This window comes from Nannospalax galili, unplaced genomic scaffold (assembly GCF_000622305.1).
Source record: "Nannospalax galili isolate Female #2095 unplaced genomic scaffold, S.galili_v1.0 scaffold251, whole genome shotgun sequence".
NCBI classification, from domain to species: domain Eukaryota; kingdom Metazoa; phylum Chordata; class Mammalia; order Rodentia; family Spalacidae; genus Nannospalax; species Nannospalax galili.
The window spans coordinates 1,530,134-1,549,113 of record NW_008329576.1 but is presented as its reverse complement, the minus strand read 5'-3'; the positions used below and the strand labels follow the sequence as shown (position 1 = coordinate 1,549,113).

The 18,980-nt window shown below is 51.3% G+C and overlaps 1 protein-coding gene across 3 annotated transcripts in view; it reads left to right on the top strand.

The window, feature by feature from the left end:
• Nucleotides 1-993: 993 nt before the first annotated feature.
• Znf385a (zinc finger protein 385A) overlaps nucleotides 994-18,980 on the top strand; it is a 27,608-nt gene continuing 9,621 nt past the window's right edge. The window contains exons 1-2 of one of the 3 annotated variants that reach the window (XM_008839156.2): nucleotides 994-1,064; nucleotides 8,293-8,429. In XM_008839156.2, the coding sequence (XP_008837378.1) occupies nucleotides 1,055-1,064; nucleotides 8,293-8,429 (147 nt within the window). In that variant the 5' untranslated portion in view covers nucleotides 994-1,054. Of the gene's footprint in view, nucleotides 1,065-7,249; nucleotides 7,352-7,717; nucleotides 7,736-8,292; nucleotides 8,430-18,980 lie in introns of those variants that run through there. The other 2 variants (XM_008839164.2, XM_008839148.3) reach the window with 2 other exon arrangements.

Genomic DNA, 18,980 nt, shown 5'->3' with positions numbered 1-18,980 from the left:
AAACCCTGAGTGTTCCAGCCAGTTCCCAGTCTCACACACACCCCCACCCCCCACACCCGGTTCCCTCTGGCTGGGGTTGGCCTGGAGCTGGCTGCTTGGCCTTCTGGGAGCTCTGCTTGAGGCAGGTACAGACAGGTTCGGGCTGAAGCAGCGGCATCTTCCCCAGACACCTCCTATTTGCCTTAGGTACAGCCTAAGACCGCCCCCTCCTCAGGCGATCTCCCTAGCTCTTTCTGCCCCGCACTCCCCACTCTTCAATCCAGAGGTCTCCGAGGTAAAGAATGCCCCCTATTGAGGCTCCTCCTCCCCAACTCAGTCCAGGACATCTCTACAAGGTTGTACCTGGCTAGTTTTGACCTTCTGTCATCTCTCTAATGATGGCCACGGCAAGCTTCTGTGTCCACTTCCTCAGGACCACTGATTGCAATCTCTTCACTCCTATGCCCTAAAAACCCAGCTAGACATCAACCTCGGATCCATCTTCAGCCCCCCAACTCACCTCTGACCCTGCCCCCAGACATCCTGCTTCGAAGCGGAAGAACAAACTAGGTCCCAAACAACCTCACTGCACCTCCCGGCCCAGCCCAGCCCTCTGGAGGGGCATCACTGCCCCTACCGGACCCGGGCTCCGTCCCTCCCCACTGCACTTAGGAATCCCAGTCTCCTACCAATCGAGAGTGCTACTTCCCGCCCTCTGGCTCAGCCCCTCGGGAACCCAGGCATCCTAGTTTCCAGCCTCCCCCATCACCTCACACCATCTTCTAGCCGTCTGGTTCCCCAGCCCCCGCTGGGGCGACATCGTTAAACCCAGAGATCCGGGGGCAGCGATCGGAAGGGCGGGAGGAAGCGGGAGGCGGCCAGGACGCCCCCTCGCGAGCCCCGGGAGCCGGGATCCCCCCTCCGATCTTCACCTGCTGCGGGCCCCGCCCCCGCTCCGCCTCGGCCCGCCTCTGCTCCTCCCCGACTCCTCCCCGCCCCCCCCCGTACCCCCAGCCCGGCCAGAACGGCCCCCGGGACAGAGCGACGCGGAACCCCGGGCGCCTGGATCCCCAGCATGATTCTCGGTGAGTGGGCTCTGCGGCCCTGGGCCCCTGAGGCCTGGGTCCTTCTCAGCGGGTCACCCCCTCCACCTCCCGGCACCGCGGAGACTGCGGCCGCCCTCCAGCCACCCGCTCCCCCCCTTATCTGGCTCCACATCTAGGGTCTCCTCTCCCCTTCCTTCCCAAGCTCCTGCTTCTCCTGGTAATCTAGGGAAGGGGAAAGCCGGCAGAGTGAGACCCCCGCCCCATAATGAGAGCATTGCGTATTCATGAGCTCATGAATATTAGATGACAGTGTACGAGAGGCTGGGGGAGGGGGCTGGTCCTGGCCTGACGGAGTTGAGGTGAAGGTTCTGACCCGTCGCCCCCAGCGCCTTCCCCCGCCCTTGGCTTTGACACTCCGACATCCTTCTGGGCCCAGGATAAGAGGGAAAGGAGGAAGTGGGGGGCGGGGGGAGAAGATGGTGGGTGTAGCTTCGAGGTGAGTGCGGTGGGAGGTGGGGACCTGCCGGGTGAAGATAAGGGGGCTGGGGAGAAGAGCGGGTGGGAAACTGTCCATCCCCGGTTCTTGCGGCTTAGATCCTGTCTCCGCAGCCATCCTGCCCCGACACGCTGAGACCTGCCCCTCTCACTGCGCTGGCTGTCTGGGCCCTTCCTTCCCGGCTTCTTTCTTCCTTTCCACCCCAGCCCTGGGTCGGGGGCGCTAAGTGACCGAGGGTCGAAGGAAAGTCAGAGTGGGGGAAGGGAAGTCCCGCAGGGCTGTGACAGCCCGTCAGCCACGGCCACCCCATCCTCATGACCTACATCGGGAAGGGAGCCCCAGGGATGGGGGAGGAGAGGGCCTAGCTGTGCTCCGGAGGACTGGAGGACTCTGCAACAGCCCCTGGCCGCAGCCCTGCCTCCACAATAGTGCAGAGCCTGCTCTGACCTCTGACCTCCACCCTGGCTGGGCCGGTTCCTGGGCCCTGTTTATGGTGGGAGCCCCCTACCTACCACGATGGACACCTGGCTCCATACTGATGCCCTCATCCCTTTCCCAGGACCCTCTGCTGGTTGTCTGCCTGTCTGTCCTTCTTGAATTCCCTAGAACCTTTCTCCATGCTGCCCTCCTTCCTCCTAATCCAGCTGTTGTGTGGCCTGGGCCTCGCACCACTTTGTGCCTTGCTTTCCTCCAGCTGGCCCTCCATCCCAGCCATTAAATGAATGAGAACACCAACTTAAGAATGCTAGTCACCTACCTCCTCCCCAAGGTTGTCTCTATAAGATAGTCATCCCTTCTGTGAACACCACCCCCATTCCAGGGAACACCTCAACACAGTTAGACTCAGGACCCCAGCACACACAGCTTGTGTGATCCCTGTACTCCAGTTCCACCCTGGGCCAGCTGCCGAAGCCAAATCCTGCTTGCCCAGAACAGGCCAGGCTTGCCCTGGTCAGGAGGCCCCAGAGAACTGGATGGTAGAGACCTGGGAAAGCTGGGCCAACACCCAGCCACAAGACTGTGTCCAAATTCTCTGACATTGGATCCTGCCACCAACTGGCCCCTACCATCTCCCTGGAGGACACTATGATTAACTCCCTCCTTGTGCCAAGCCCACAGCGGGGCAGGAGCCTGGTGGGGCCCCACACACCTTAGCTCTAGCCCTCTCTTTCCTTTTTTTCTTTTTTGGTTCTGGGGATGAACCCAAGAACTTGTGCTTGCAAATCACAAGCTTTTCCACTGAGCTATATCCCAACCTTCTTTGAGGAAGGAAGGAGAAAGGGAGGAAGCTGCCAGCCAGGGTTTGACCCACTCTCAGGACCATACTAAGGTATTCAGGCCTGTATGCTGAGGTCACCAAGTCCCTGAGCAAGGTGGCCCTGGAGGAGCCCTAAAATGGCCCTGCCCAGACTGCTCAAAATCCAGACTCAGCTGGGTGCGGTGGCTCACACCTGTAATCCCAGTACTGAGGAGGCTGAGGGAGGAGATCACTGGAAGTTGAGACCAGGCCTGGGCTACAGAGTAAGAGATCCTGTCTCAAAACAAAATACAAGAGTCAGAGCCCCCGGTACAAGATGGCAGTTCTGGGTTCTGGTTCCCCCTGAACTGCCACCATCCTTTCCAACTGAGTCCCTGGTACAGTGAGGAGCAGGAGCGTGGGGAGGCCCCTCCCAGTCAGGTTGGGAAGATTTCCCAGAGCTCTGCAGTCAGCTCCTCCCATCCCAGGCACCTCCTCCCTGTAGGCCCCGCCCACACCCACATATACACGCCCTCACCCCCCCACCCCACCCCCGGGTTATTAGGGTTGGTGTTTTCAGTTGTTCATAATCATCCCCTTGTCTCTTTCATCTTTGACTTCAAAGCCTTTCCAGCCCTCAGCCTGACAGAAGGCTGAGGGAATGGAGGCAGAGGGTACAGATAACATTGGCCTTGACCAAAAAAATAAAACACAGGAATTCAGGTGTCAGTCTTGTTTCCCCCCCCCCCCCCCGCGCCACCCTGACCTGAGTGTAGGCATCTCTGGAGAAGGACAAGCTAAAAAGCCTGAAGGAGAAAAGAGATGATTAAAGATGAAATCTCGGTCTCTCAGTTGGCCCCAGAGGCCAGTTCCCATATGGGTCCTGTACTCTGCCTGTGCCTTTCACCACCATGGTACCCTAACCACCCACAGCCCTAACCCCAAAAACTCTCTCTCTGATTTCAGTCTGAGTGAGACAGACGCTAACTCACCGTCCTACTCACCTTCCCTGCTCTAACCCTACCGTGACAGGCAACTCCCTGAGCCAGCTCAGCTCACAGCTAACTCACCCAGGCTGATCCCATTCTGTATGCTACAGCCGCCCAGCCCACCTAAGAAAGCCCAGAGGCCCTAGCCCAGGACATGGCCAAACCTTCTAGGGTAGGAAGAAGGAGAGCAGCCCTCACTGAAATGTGGGAAGCCAGGTATGGCCTGGCTGTGGGTTCCAGAGTAGAATTAAAATGTACAGGGCTAAACAGGGTTTGGAGATGGACAGTTGGACTCTGACCAAGGGTCTGCGAGCTCACCCCTCTAAAGTGCCTTGGGAACTGTCTTGAATAAAGCATGTAGCAATCCCTCATGGATGGGGTGGGGCTCTGTCTGCTGGAGGTAATTACTCTAATGAGCTTCCCTCTGGAGTGGCCTGCCCCAGCTCAGCCCCAGCTCCTCCTCGCTCTGTCTAGTGGGTGCCACACACGCACATACATGCACGCAATTTCCCAGGTTTCTTCCTCTTCCTCCAACCTGCCTGCAGTCTTCACCTCCCACAAGACAAAAGCCCTGGATTTCCAACCTCTGTTTCCTCCTACCTCAGCCCTTCAAGTCCTTTCCTGTCTTTCTCCCTTTCCTCCTCCAGTCTTCTAAGAAGCATAATGCTTAAAAATCCTGCATCTTGGGGCTAGAGAGATCACTCAGTGGTTAAGATCACTGTCTGCTCTTGCAGAGGACCCAGGTTTGGTTCCCAGCACCCACATGGCAGCTAACAACTATTCCATAACTCCAGTTCCAGGGCATCAGACACCCTCTTCTGACCTCCCCAGACATTGTATGACACGGGCAGATGTACTCACATACATGCAGGCAATACAGTCATACACACAAAAAAAATTTTTTTAAACTTGTATCTGGAGCCAGATCTGTTCAAATCCCCCACTAGCTATGTGACCTTGGTCTAGTAACTCCCCCTCTCTGATCCAACTGTCATCATCTATCAGAAAAGAATTCATTTATTCAGCAAACATTTATTGAGTGCTCATTGCAGCATGCCAGCATTTTACATGGATTTGTTCAATCCTGTCATCAACTTTGGGAGGCAGGTACTGTTGTTTTGGTTTGACAGATGAGAAATGAGACTGAGTAAGTTTGCGAAAGCAGCTACTCACCCAGTTAGTGCACAGTGGAAGCATCCCATGGGAGACTGTGTACATAAAGTCCTGGCAACGAATGCTTCAGAAAGTGGCAACTACTATTTGTCTCAGAAAAGGGGGAGGAGCCTGATCTTTAGGCTCCTTGGAACCAAGTGCTTTGGGTTTTTTGGAATAGGCGGGGTTGAGATTGAAGCCACAGCTTCCCAAATGCCAGGCAACTGCTCTACCACTGAGCCTCAGCCCCAGCCCTCAAGAGCCCTATCTCTGCCCATCCGACTCTTAAGCTGCCATCTGCCCCTTTCCCACCTCAGATGTCAGAGAAGCCTGGGAAGGGGACAGTCCATCACCAGCTGCCCACCTCGCTTCTTTCCTTCACTCTGCCCTCATCTCACCCGTCCCACTTCCCTCCTTGCCCTACCCTCACCCCACATTTGTGGAAAAGATGAGTTCCAGGCCCTAGGGAACAGCCTGGCCTCTACCTGATTTCCTCTATCCCTCCTCTGAAGCTAAACGGAGACTCCGAGCCCAGGAAAAGCATGGAACTCGCTCTCCACATCCTCTACTTAAACCAGATGCAAGCCTGTGCTCAGCCCTCGGCTTCAGCATTAAATGAGAGCCCTCTGGGAGCAACATAGCAGGGGGAGAATTTGCTAGAGTGTGACAGATCTTGATTTGAACCTCAGCCCTGAGACAGGATGTGTGACATCAGCCACCCTTTTTAAAATATCATTTTTTTTTAATTTTATTATTTTTATTTTATGTGTATGTATGTATTGCCTGCATGTAAGTAGGTGCATGTTGTGCAATGCCCGCGGAGATCAGAAGAGGCTGTCGGATCCCCTGGGACTAGAGTTATGGACAGTTGTTAGCTGCCATGTGGGTGCTGGAATTTGAACTCGAGTCTTCTGCAAAAACAACCAGTGTTCTTAACCGCTGAGCCATCTTTCCAGCCCCATGTATTTATTTTTATTTTATGTATATGGATGTCTTACCTGCATGTGGATGAGTGCACCCGTGTCATGCAATGCCCACAGAGGTCAGAAGAGGGTCTTGGAATCACTTGGAACTGGAGTTACAGAAACTTGTTAGCCACCATGTGGGTACTGGGAATTGAACCTGGGTCCTCTGCAAGAGCAGCCAGTGCTCTTAACCACTGAACCATCTCTCCAGCCCCCCAATCAACCAAGTTTTTAACCTCTCTGAGGCCTAGTTTCCTCACATGCTGAATGAAAGAAATAATGCTGGCTACTTCATAGACTCTCCTAGATGGAGCCACCTCCATGCTAGTGACAAGAGGCACTGCTCCTTGCCTGGCACATAGCTGCTCCTCCAATGTTCCTCTGTGGCTTTTTGAGGAACTCAGCTCTCTCCTCTATGTGGATTTCGGGAGTGGGATCCTAGAGAGTTGAGAGCCAGGGAAAGGGTCAAGAAGCCAAGCTGTAGTCCACAGTGCCCCGGGTGTGGAAGTGCCAGCCCCAAACCAGCTGTTGGGAGTGGGTACAGGGGACACTGAGAGCACTCAGGTTTCTCTCACCATTCCTGAGGCTCGTTAAGGCTGCCCTGGTGTGCCAGGCAGTGAGGAGGGGTGGGAACAGGAGAGAGGCTGTGAAGGGACAGACCTGGAAGAGACAGTCTCTGTTCTTGTCTTCCCCTTCATCTTTCTTGCTCTCCTTTCTCTGCCCCGCAGTCCTCCTGTCATCTAGCTCTGTGTCCTGCTTGTCAGCAACGTCTCTCTGGTTTATATGGCACTTCCCGCTCTTCTCCCAGACCTGCCTGTTCTCTTTTCCAGGTGCCTATCCCGGCTTCTGCCCTCTTTCCCACATCTTCCCGCTCTTCTCCCAGACCTGCCTGTTCTCTTTTCCAGGTGCCTATCCCAGCTTCTGCCCTCTTTCCCACATATCCATCCCCCGCCCCCGTCACACACACACACACACACACACACACACACACAGATCATTGCAAACCTGAAAATCTGAAGGTACTGGAAGAAATGAACACAAGGCATTCTGATCCCTGACAACTCAAAGGCCAAAGGCAAGCAAGCATCCCAACCTCTCCTTCAGGCCTTAGAATTGGGAAGGCAAGCTCCCAGCAGCTTTGACCCCTGTCTACCTCAGGCACTCTGGCCTCCAGTCTTGGCATAGGGTGGAAGAGAAGGACCCCCTCCAGACCTTTCTGGACAGGCTCCCCACCCCCAGCTGTGCTGGAGCCCTCCCCACCCCCTCCCTCTCGCCTCAGATTCCCCTAATCCCTGCTCCCCCGCCCTCCCCTCTGCCCCACTTTTCCAGGACTCTGATTGGCTGATTCTACTGACTGGGCTGGGGGAGGGGGATGGTAAAGGAGGGGGCAGAGGGCAGAACCAAGGGAAGGGGACGCTGTCAGGCCCAGGCCCCTAAGGGGCCAGGGCCAGGCCACTGCCTGGGGCATCAAGTACCAGCCACTGAAGGTATGAGAAGGGTGGCTCTATGGAGGGAACAAGAAAGAATTCTTGGGACCCCCTGCTCTAGGAAGGTCGAGGGAAGCCCAAAGCCAGGCATGCAGACTCCTGGGCTTGCCTTTGTCCCTACTGCTGACAGGAGGTGCTGGAGTAGTAGAGGGCAGCCCAGAACTAGCCATGCAGCTGGTGGACAGCAGTGGCCCATAGGGTCCTGAGTGCCTTTGGAGCCTGGTGGAGTTCCTCCAGGACTCCAGGGGGAGGAGAAGTCTTCAGGGGAGGGTTCTGAATGGCTGACTGGACTTTCATTTCCCCTTGGGGTCACATGCGAGCACTCCTCTTCCAGAGAGGCCTGCAACATGGTTCCTCTTGCAGAGCTGGAGCTGAGTCTGCCTGGTGAGACAAAGGGTCCTGGGAGGACCGAGCGGCCTACAGAGGGACTGGGGCAAATGGTGCCCAGAGGTGGTGACAGTTAGGAATTATGACTGGGACATCATCCCCCTCTGATTCCACAGGCTTCAGTGTCCCCCTTTGGGCAGTGGGAAGAGTGTGTTTGGGGGATGCTTCAAACCTTCAGACACTCAGGGAACTGCCAAACCAAAGAAGGGAGTTTTCTAGGGGCCCCAGGCTCAGAGGAGCTCCTGGGGCAGACAGCCTACAAAGGTGGTCTAGGCTTTTCCTGGGTCTGTACAGTGCCTGAAGGGCTTTTAGGGAGGAGGCTGCAGAAAGGGGAAGTGAAAACCACCCAGAGGGAAGACCGAGCTGTGTCCCCAGGCCCACAATGGGCCTGTTTCCTTGGACAGCAGGGGAAGTGTGTGTACGGCTCACACGTGTGCACATGCTGGGGGCACACTTCTGGCTATGGGAGCCCCAGCTAGGGAGTGGCACTGAGTGCTTGGGTGGGGTTCCCAAGCTTTAGTCCTATCCCACAGAATGTTTTCTCTGCCCTTCAGGCAGCCTAAGCCGGGCGGGGCCCCTTCCTCTGCTGCGGCAGCCCCCCATCATGCAGCCACCGCTGGACCTCAAGCAGATCCTACCCTTCCCACTGGAGCCTACCCCAACCTTGGGCCTCTTTGGCAACTACAGCACAGTGAGTATGGTGCCCCCACCCCTACCCTGTGGTCCTGCCCTCTCTCCCCAGACCACTCGGCATTTTCCTCCTATGCCTAGCTCATCCTCACTTCCTGTGACCCCATCCTCTTTATGTCTTGTCAGTGGGGTGACAAGCATCACTGGCTCTTTGGTGCTCTAGTCACAGCAATAATAGGAGCATTTGCTGAGCTCCCCCGTCAGCCCACTCTGCACCGTCAACACTGCACTGTCCCACTTGTCCCTCAGTGACGTGCCCCACCATCCAGAGAATGAGGAGACCCAAAAGGGTGATAGTGCTGGAGGGAGGTAGAGGGCTGAGGGTGCTGGGCCAGGAAAGAGGGAGAAGCAGAAAGCAACGCTGCAGGAGGTGGGGGATGGCTTATTACACGTGTGTGTGTACATACATATAAGTGCACACAGCACATGTGCCACAGCACACATGTGGAGGTCAGAGTATTTCTGGTATTCAGTATTTCATGCTGTGTGCTCTAGGCTAGTTAGCCTGTGAACTTCCAGCCAATCTCCTGTCTCCTCCTCCTGTCTCAGCAGAAGGGTGCTGGGGTACAGATGTGCACTGTAGCATCCAGCCTTTTACATGGGTTCCGGGAATTGAACTCAGATCATCAGGGTCTCCAGAGTACACAGATGGATGAATAGAATCAATCATCTAGGTTTAATAGGATAAGAAATAGAGAGCTACTGCCCATTCTTGAGCAAGAAAGTGCCTCCTTAAGGGCTAGTTGCAGGTGAATGGGGCATCAATAAAGGGAGTAAAGGCTGGAGGAGGCTGTCATGGCCTTGCAGGCCTGAATGCAAGTCAGCCTGGGGCAGCCAGTGACCCAAGGAAGGAGAGGAAGGACAGACTGGTGAGATGTTTCCAAGGAAATATTGACCCACCATAGCAACTAAGTGGTGTTGAGGGGCAGAGGGAGAGGAAAGAGGGTGAGCCAAGGATGGGTCCAGGGTTCAGGCCTCTGTGACTGAGAAGTCACCACTGACAGAGACAGAGGATGGAGACGGAAGATATCCAGGCCAAGGGTGCTAAGGTCACTTAAGGAGCACATACTGAGGGGTTGGATGTGGGGCCTAGAGAAAAGGCTGAAGGCTTAGAGTAGTCAGCCCTCTTCAGCTCAAGTCATCCACTGTCAAACCACACTGGGCCACACTCATACAGAGTTGAGCCTGTACCAGGCCCCAGTGCCAGACACTTCTAAGGGCAACTAGAATCTTCACAACAACCCAGCAAGGTAGACACTAGTATTCCTATCTGACAAACAGAATGGTCAAAGTCAAGACTCAGAAGGATTTAGAAGTGAATAGAAGTTGACATGATATGTGCCCAAGATGTGATTTGAACCCATAGTATCTGACTCCAAAAGGAGCTCTCTCTAACGCTGGAGATATAGCTCAGCTGGTAGGGTGCTTGTCTAGCATGCACAAACCCTAGGTTCAATCCCCAGCACCACATAAATCAGGTATGATGGGGCATGCCAGATTGAGGCAAGATCAAAAATTCAAGGTGATCCTTGGCCTGGGCTACTTGAAACCCTTGGGGTGGGGCGGTTCTCTTTATACCATAGCTGCAACTTCCAGATTCCTCCCCAAAAACCTAAACCAGCATTTTCAGTACACACTGACATCTACAAAGTGTTTTTCACACCCTAACCTTTACAGCATCCTTTGGGGTGGCTGTTATTTGCCTCACTTTACAGATGAAGGAACATGGCACTGACAATTAGAACCGCATCATCCTAGACACAAGCTAGCAGGAGGGTGAAGAGACAGCAGTTCTGTCCTAAATGACATTATATTCAGGGGAGGGAGATGGACATGTATTGTCAAGGGAACACTTTCAGCAGTTTCGGCTGGGCATGGTGGTACACACTATAATCCTAGCACATGGGAGGTGGAGGCAAGAGGATCAGGAGTTTAAGGTCCTTCTCAGCACCTTCAAGGCCAGCTTGAGATTCTATCTCAAAAAAATTGGGGGGTAGAGCTTGGAATACAGCTCAGAGCTCTTATCTAGCATGTATAAGGTCCTAGGTTTAATTCTCAACACACACACACAAAAAATGTTTAAAACCAATTTAATAGAAACAGTGTTGGAAGCTGGCCGTGATGGTGCATACTTTTAATCCCAGCACTCAGGAGGCAGAGACAGGTGGATTTCTGTGAGATCCAAGGCAGCCTGGTCTGTCTACATAGTGAGTTCCAGGCCAAACAATGTAGCGTGTAGCGTGTAGTAGCACACGCCTTAACTCCCAGCACTGGGGAGGCAGAGACAGGCTGCTTTCTGTGAGTTCGAGGCCAGTCTGGTCTCAACCAGACCAACCAGCTGTAACTTCAGTTCCAGGGAATTTCATACCGTAATGAGTTCCAAGCCAGTTAGGGCTACATAGTGAGACCCTGTCTCAAAAAAGAAATGTTGAGCACCTACTATGTGCTGGGCACTGTGCCCAGTGTCAGGGATATAGGAGCAGGTCTTTACTCTTAGAGGGAGTTCATGGTTTAGCAGAAACAATGGGAAATTAAGTTGCTCTTTGACAGTTGTTACCCCAATGAAGAGCTGTGTCAGGGGCATTTAACTTGCATAGGAAGCCAGGATGTCAAGAATGACTTGCTTAAGGGTCCCACCAGAGTCAAGCAGGACACAGAAAAGCAGAAGGAAAAGGACCTAGCCTAGGTGGAGCGAGGGACAAAGGACTGGGCTTTGAAGAATTATTATTAGTTTTTGTTTTGTGTCTTACTATGTAGCCTAGGCTGGGCTCAAACTCTTGGGGATCCTCCTGTCTGAGCCCCCTGAATACTAAGATTACAGATGTGTATCACAGCACCCAGCTTCTTAGTAGGGCTGTAAAAATGTCCTTAGACAATATTCCAGGTTGAAGCAAATTGCATGAACAAGGGCCTGAAAAGAACATTTGGGAGGAGCTGGGCGTGGTGGCACATGACTTTAATCCCAGCACTCAGGAGGCAGAGGCAGGCAGATCTCTGTGAGTTCAAGGCCAGCCTGGTGTACATAGTGAGTTCCAGGTCAGCTAGGGCTACAGAGAGATCCTATCTCAAAAAGACAAGAGAGCCAGGCATGGTGGCACATACCTTTAATCCCAGCACTCGGGAGGCAGAGGCAGGCGGATCTCTGTGAGTTCAAGGCCAGCCTGGTCTGCATAGTGAGTTTCAGGCCAGTTGGGGCTACAGAGAGAGAGACACTTTCTCAAAAAAAAGTCCAAAAAAAAAAAAGAACATTTGGGAGAATGCAAGTGACCCAGTGTACAGGAGTTGAGGACAGGGAACGTTGTCCCCTGTATAAATACCACAAGCACCTGACACTCAGTCTCAGCAGTCCCAGCACTGCCCGTTTGTAGAGGGAGAAATACATCCCGGAGATGTTACCTGACTGCTGAAGGCTACAATCACTTAGTCTGTTCGTGTATGAACCCAGGGCTTCTGTTTGTTTGCTTGGATGGTTTTCTGCTTTGCCTCTGCCTCTCTAGGGTTGCAATTATACATTGATGCCACCACATCCAGCTCTAATGTGGGATCTCTCTCTCTCTCTCTCTCTCTGTATTGTGTGTGTGTGTGTGTGTGTGTGTGTGTGAGGAAGCCAGAGAACAACTTTCAGGAAGCAGTTCTCTCCTTCATCATGGGTTCGGGGTCAGCTTTCACTTGCTGAACCACCTTATAGACCCTAATCTGGAGCTTCTAACCCCAACAGTTTCATGGCTCCATTGCTTCTCATCAAACTATTTAAAGCAATGAGCAAAGAGGGTTGAGGTTGGAGCTCAGAGGAAGTACAAGTCTTATTTGGCATGCATGAAGTCCTGGGTTCAATCCTCAGCATCACACTAAAAAAAATAATAATAATAAACTGGGCATGGTAGCACACCTACAATCCCAGAAAAAGGAGGTGAGATAGTTCAGTAGTAAAGGCACTTGTCATGCAGACCTGGTGACTTGGTGACGTGAGTTCATTCCTCAGAACCCGTGGAAAGAGAGCGACTCTACAAAATTGTCTTTGACCACACACACACACACACACACACACACACACACACATACACACAAAATAAAGTAATATAAAACATTTTGGGGGCCGGGCGTGGTGGCGCACGCCTTTAATCCCACCCAGCACTTGAGAGGGAGAGGCAGGAGGATCTTTGTGAATTTGAGGCCAGCCTGGTCTACATAGTGAGTTCCAGGACAGCTGGGGCTACAAGGAGACCCTGACTCAAAAAAGACAAAAAAAAAAACCAAAAACATTTTGGGGGACTGGAGAGATGGCTTAGCAGGGCCAGCTCAACCAGCTGTAACTTTAGTTCCAGGGAATTTTGCACCCCCTTCTGGCCTCTGTGGGTATTTGCACAATCCAGGTGCACATGTAGGCAAAACATTCACACACATATTTTTTTTTTTAATTAAAATAAATAAGAAAATGCCTTTTTTGTTTTGTTTTGGGTCTTTTTGAGACAGGGTCTCCCTGTAGCCCCAGATGGCCTGGCCCTCACTGTATAGACCAGGCTGGCCTCAATTTCACAGAGATCTACCTGCCTCTGGAGTGCTGGGACTAAAGGCCTGTTGAAAAAACAGTTTTAAAGCTTGTGAGGTGTGGTGGTGCGTGCCTTTAATTCTAGCACTCAGGAGGCAGAGACAGGCAAATCTCTGTGGATTCTACATCAACTTGGTCTACAAAATGTATTCCAGGCCAGCCAGAGCTACATAGTGAGACTCTTGTCTCAAAAAACAAAAAGGCAAACAAACAAATAACAACAAGGAGAAACACACACACACACACACACACAGCAAACAGAAAGCTGACACGTTCAAGGTCAGCCTGGGCAATTTAGTAAGACTGAAAATAAAAGGTAAAGGCTATGCATGGTGGTGCCGTGGTTCATGCTCAAAAATTCAACATTTAGGAGGGTAAGGCAGGGGGATCACTTTGAGTTTAAGGCCCACCTAGTTCACATAATGATTTTCAGACTGGCCTGAGCTACAGAATGAGACTCTGTCTAAAAAGAAAAGAAAAAAAAAAGAAGGAAGGAGGGAGGGAGGGAGGGAGAGAAGGAGGAAGGAAGGAAAGGAGAGAGAGAGAGAGAGAGAGAGAGAGAGAGAGAGAGAAAGGAAAGTGGACCAGCAAGATGTCTTAGAGGGTAAAGATTTTAAGTTCCACCCCATGGGTCTACAATGGTAGAAGGAGGGAATTGACTCTTGCACACTCACACAAATAAATAAACAAACAAATAAATAGTTTTTAAAAGATCAAGGTATAAAATAACATGATACTATTTATAAAAATGAGAAGGGGGGGATATTGAGATATAAGTGCTGAGATATACATGGCTGGATACCCAAGAAATTACAAACATTGGTACCACTCTGGAGGAAAGAAGGGCTTACTGGTAGGAATAGAGATGTGGGGTTTTTAATATTTAATTATTACTTTTATTTGTGTGGGTGTGTGTCAGTGAGTGTGTGCAGGTGTACATATGGGAGTCGGTTCTTTCCTGCCACTTTGTGGGATCTATGAATCAGACTTGGGTTGCCAGGCCTGCACACAAGTGCCTCTACCTGCTGAGCCATCTCCCTTGGCTGAGATGTACTTTTTTTTTTTTTTTTTTTGGTCTTTTTGAAAAGGGTCTCTCTGTAGCCCCAGCTGTCCTGGAACTCACTATGTAGACCGGGCTGGCCTTGAACTCACAGAGATCCGCCTGCCTCTACCTCCCAAGTGCTGGGATTAAAGGCGTGCACCACCAAGCCCGGCCGAGATGTACTTTTTATTGTACAGTCACCCCTTGTCATCTATGGGGGCTAGTTCCAGAACCCCCAAGGGTACCAAACCATGGATGCCCAAATCCTTTACATAAAATGATGCAGTATTTGCAAATAGCCTACATAGCTGCTATACTTTGAATCTCCTCTAAGAACCTACTATAAGGTAAATGTCATGTAAATAATTGTGATTGCATTGTTTAGGGAATAACACAAGAGACAAGGTCTGCAGCTGTCGAGATATCTCAGTGGGTGAAGGTGCTGAGTCCAATCCCTAGGACCCACATAGCAGAGTAGTAGAGCCATTATGTGCACAAACACACACACATAAATAAATACATGCAATTTTAAAATCTTTGAAGAAAGCTGAGCGTGGTGGCGCACACATTTAGTTCCAACACTCAGGAGGCAGAAGCAGGAAGATCTCTGTGAGTTCCAGGCCAGCTGGGGCTATAGGGAGACCCTGTCTCAAAAAGACCTAAATAAATAAATAAATAAATAAATAATAAATAAATAAATAAATAAATAAATATCTTTGAAGAGAAGCTGGAGAGATGGCTCAGCAGTTAAAAGCACTAACTGCTCTTGCAGAGGACCTGGGTTCGATTCCCAGTACTCACATGGCAGTTAACAACCATTTGTAACTCCAGTTCCAGGGGAATCCAACGCCTTCTTCTGACCTCTAGGGGCATTGCACAACACAGGTGCACTTACACACATGCAGGTAATACACTCATACAGTATGAGTGTATTACCTGCATGTGTGTAAGTGCACCTGTGTCGTGCAATGCCTATGAAGACCAGAAGAGGGTGTCAGATCCCCTGGAACTGGAGTTAGGATGGTTGTTAGCTGCCATGTGGGTCCTGGCAATTAAACCTGGGTCCTCTGCAAGAGCAGTCAGTGCTCTTAACTGCTGAGCCATCTCTCCAGCCCCATAATTTTTTTTTAATCTTTAAAGAAAACAGTCTGTAGATGTTCAATACAGGCACAGTTTTTCAAATAGTTTCAGTGCAATATTGGTTGAATCCACTGACTCAAACCCTAGGAGGGTCAAATTTATACTCTTTTGTATTTTGAATTTTTTTTTTCATTTTATCGAGGTTATGTTGTTTTTGTTTGTGTAAGGTTTTTTGGCTTTAATAATTTTCTTTATTTTAACAGGGTCTCCCTGTAGCCCCAGCTGGACTGGACCTCACTATGTAGACCAGGCTGGTCTTGAACTCACAGAGATTCCCCCTGCCTCTGCCTTCCCAGTGCCAGGACTAAAGGCATGTGTCGCCACACCCAACTTAAAATTTATTTATTTATTTATTTATTTATTTGAACCACATTTTTACATTTATTTACTGTGTGTTTCTGAGTGCACATGCCACGCACATGCCATGGAGAGTGTATGGAGGTCAAAGGGAAGTTCTCTGGAGTTGGTCCTCTCCTTCCACCATCTTTCCAGGGGTTGAACTCAGGTCATCAGATTTGCACAGCAGGTGCTCTTAACCCACTGAACCATCTCATTGGTCCTAGTTTTTCTTTAATTAGTTAATTATTTATTTATTTATTTATTTATTTATTTATTTTAGACAGAGTGGCTCTGTAGCCACACACAGCTGGCCTGGAACTCACTATATAGACAAGGCTGGCCTCGATCTCACAGAGCTCTGTCTGCCTCTGCATCTTGAGTGCTGGGATTAAAGGTGTGTGCCACCATGCACAACTTATTTTATTTTTATTTTCTGTGTATGAGTGTTTTGCCTGCATGTGTGTAAGTGTACCTGTGTGATGCAATTCCCTTGGAGGCCAGAAGAGGGTGTGGAATCCCCTAAAACTGTCGTTATGGTCGGTTCTTAGCCACCAGGTGGGTGCTGAGAACTTAACCTGAGTCCTCAGCAAGAGCAACCAGAGCTCTTAACCACTGAGCCATCTCTCTAGCCCCTATTTTTCATTTCTGAGACAGGCTCTCACTGTGTAGCCCTGGGTAACCTGGAACTACTGTGTAGATCAGGCTGGCTTCAAACTTGTGATGATTCTTGTGTCTCTGCTTTCCAAGTGCTGTGATTGCAAGCATGCATCACCATGCCCAAGTTGTTGTGGTTTTTTGTTTATTTGTTTGTTTGTTTGTTTGTTTGATCTCTGTGAGATCAAAAGGCATGTGTACCATGCCTAGCCCAGCCCAGGCTGGCTTCTAACTCACAGAGATCCTCCTGAATGCTGGGATTACAGGCATGATACTAGACCAGCAAGCTTTTAAATTATATTTTTATATTATTTTATTATTTATATTATGTTATTTTTAATCATTATTACATTTTATTTGGGGCTTTTGGGGGGTACATGCATGTCATAGCTAGTGTGTGGAGGTCAGAGGACAGCCTGTGGGAGTCAGTTCTTCCTTCTACCATGTGGGTATTGAGGATCAAATTCAGGTCATCAGGTTTGGCAGCAGGTACCTTTATCCACTGAGCCATTTTTCAAGCCCCTCCCCCATTTAAGTGCAAAGTAGAGTTCCTCACAATATATGTTTGGAGCCAAGTGTGGTGGCTCACACCGGTAATCCAGCATTTAAGATTATGACTGAGGCAGGAAAATCACCATGAGATTAAGGCCAGCCTGGGCTACACAGTGAGTTTCAGACCAGCCTGGACTAGAATAAAACCATGTCATAAAAACATAAAGTAAAGAAGTCTGGTGCTATAACTCAGTGCTAAAACACTAGTAGGTGTGAGACCACTGGCTCAATCCCCAGTACTACAGAAAGTAAGTCAATGAATAAATAATAATAAAGCCTTGAGCATGAATAGACCTGTGAGTACAGCAGGGTGCTGACCAGCACCATCTTCAGCATCTGACTGACAGGATATGAGTTGATGTTTCAGTCTTGACTTTATACCCTTGGGCAAGTCGGTTAACCACCACATACCTTAAGTTTATCAACTATAAAATGAGGTAGCAGTCAGGCATGATGCCACATGCCTGTAATCCTAGAATTTAGGAGGCTGAGGCAGAAGACTCTCAAGTTCAAGGACAGATTGGGCTACAAGAGTAAGACTGTCTCAGAAGCAAAACAAAAGGAAGGGATAATAGTACTAATTCACAAGGTTCTATCATTGCATTACAAAAATCATAATGTCTAAGCCCAGATCAGAGCCTGATCACTAGTTATTTAAGGGGAGCAGTAAGAGGAAGTAGGCTGGTCAAGGCCTTAGGGAGTAAGCAGAGTTGGTAGTGGGAACATAAGGAGGCTCCAACAAAAGAAACAGAGGAGCCAGTGGCTAGAGGAGTGGGGAGGGAACTGTGTTCTGTAGAATTAGTGAGGCCAAGGGAGAGTGTGGCGGTTGGCATGGGTAGTGTAAATTCTGCAGGGGAGTGAGGACTGCAGAAAGCTCCAGGCAGACCTCTGGAAGTACTGTGCGGCAGCTAAGTCCACAGCTTTGGAGTCAGGCTGCCCAGGTTTAAATTCAAATCCCAGTTCAGTCACTTACTAGCTTATGACCTTGGGTAAATTATTTAACCTCTCTAAACCTCAGTTCCTTCGTCTATAAAATGAAGATAATAATAGTACTTACTTCAAATCGTGGTTATGATGATTAAATTAGATAATCCAAGCAAGAGCCCAGAGCAGAGCTGGCACATTCCAAGGGCTCAGTCGGCAGTAGGTGGTGGTGGTGGAATGATGGCAGAGGCTCTCCCTCCCTGTGGACTGGTATCTCGCTTCCTCTCTCCCTCCTACATGGGAAGTTCTTGCCCCTCACCCGCTTAGCCTTGCTGTCCCACCTTCATGCTCCCCCCTCCACACCCTTGGATGTACCTCATTGTCTCCCAAAGTCGGCCTCTCTCAAACCAGTACCCAGCTTCACTGATCTCTGTGACCTCCGTCCTGGGTGGGATAGGGGGCCGTGAGTCCCAGGAATGTGAGCCCTTGCCAAAGGAAAATGAGTCGTCCAGGGAATGGGCTGCCTTGCCCGCCTGTGGCTCATCTCTCAGTGCTGCCCCTACTTGGCCGCCAGAGGGCAGCAAGTGCACGAAGCGTGGCTCAGGGAACCCGGTGCTTGGGCAGGTGGCGACTGAGGCGGTGGGAAGAGGCTAGAGGCGAAGTCGCCAGTCTGGGGTCGCTTCTGCTCTGAAAGCCCCGGCTCCACCATTCCGAGAAGTGGCCAAGATCCTGCGTACCTGGGCTCGGTTTCCCATGCATGTGAGGGAAGCGACTTGTCCAAGGCAGCAGCACAGTGGCTGTGTGCAGAGAAAGCTGGGAAAGGGTGGTTGGAAAGGCTGTCTGCGGAGGAGAACGAGGGGCCCACGGGGAGAAAGGACAGACGTTGTCCATAGGAGTGGTGCGGTCACTGGACCCAGAAAGGAGCCCAAGTGCTGGCAGCCAAAGTCATCAGGCGGATGCCCCTGGCCAGAGCCAGGCCCTCCCAGGAAGCCGTGTGTTCCCCTCTCTGCGCCCTAGCCCCCCGGCCTTCCTTTCCAGAGCCCTGGCCCCGCCCCTTGTCCCAGGTCCGCCCTCGGGCCCGCCTCCGGGGCGGGCTCCGGATCGGCCGGCGCCGCCTCCCCTCCTCCCCGCCCTGGCAGCCAAAGTCATCAGGCGGATGCCCCTGGCCAGAGCCAGGCCCTCCCAGGAAGCCGTGTGTTCCCCTCTCTGCGCCCTAGCCCCCCGGCCTTCCTTTCCAGAGCCCTGGCCCCGCCCCTTGTCCCAGGTCCGCCCTCGGGCCCGCCTCCGGGGCGGGCTCCGGATCGGCCGGCGCCGCCTCCCCTCCTCCCCGCCGGCCGGGCCTCACAGCCCCG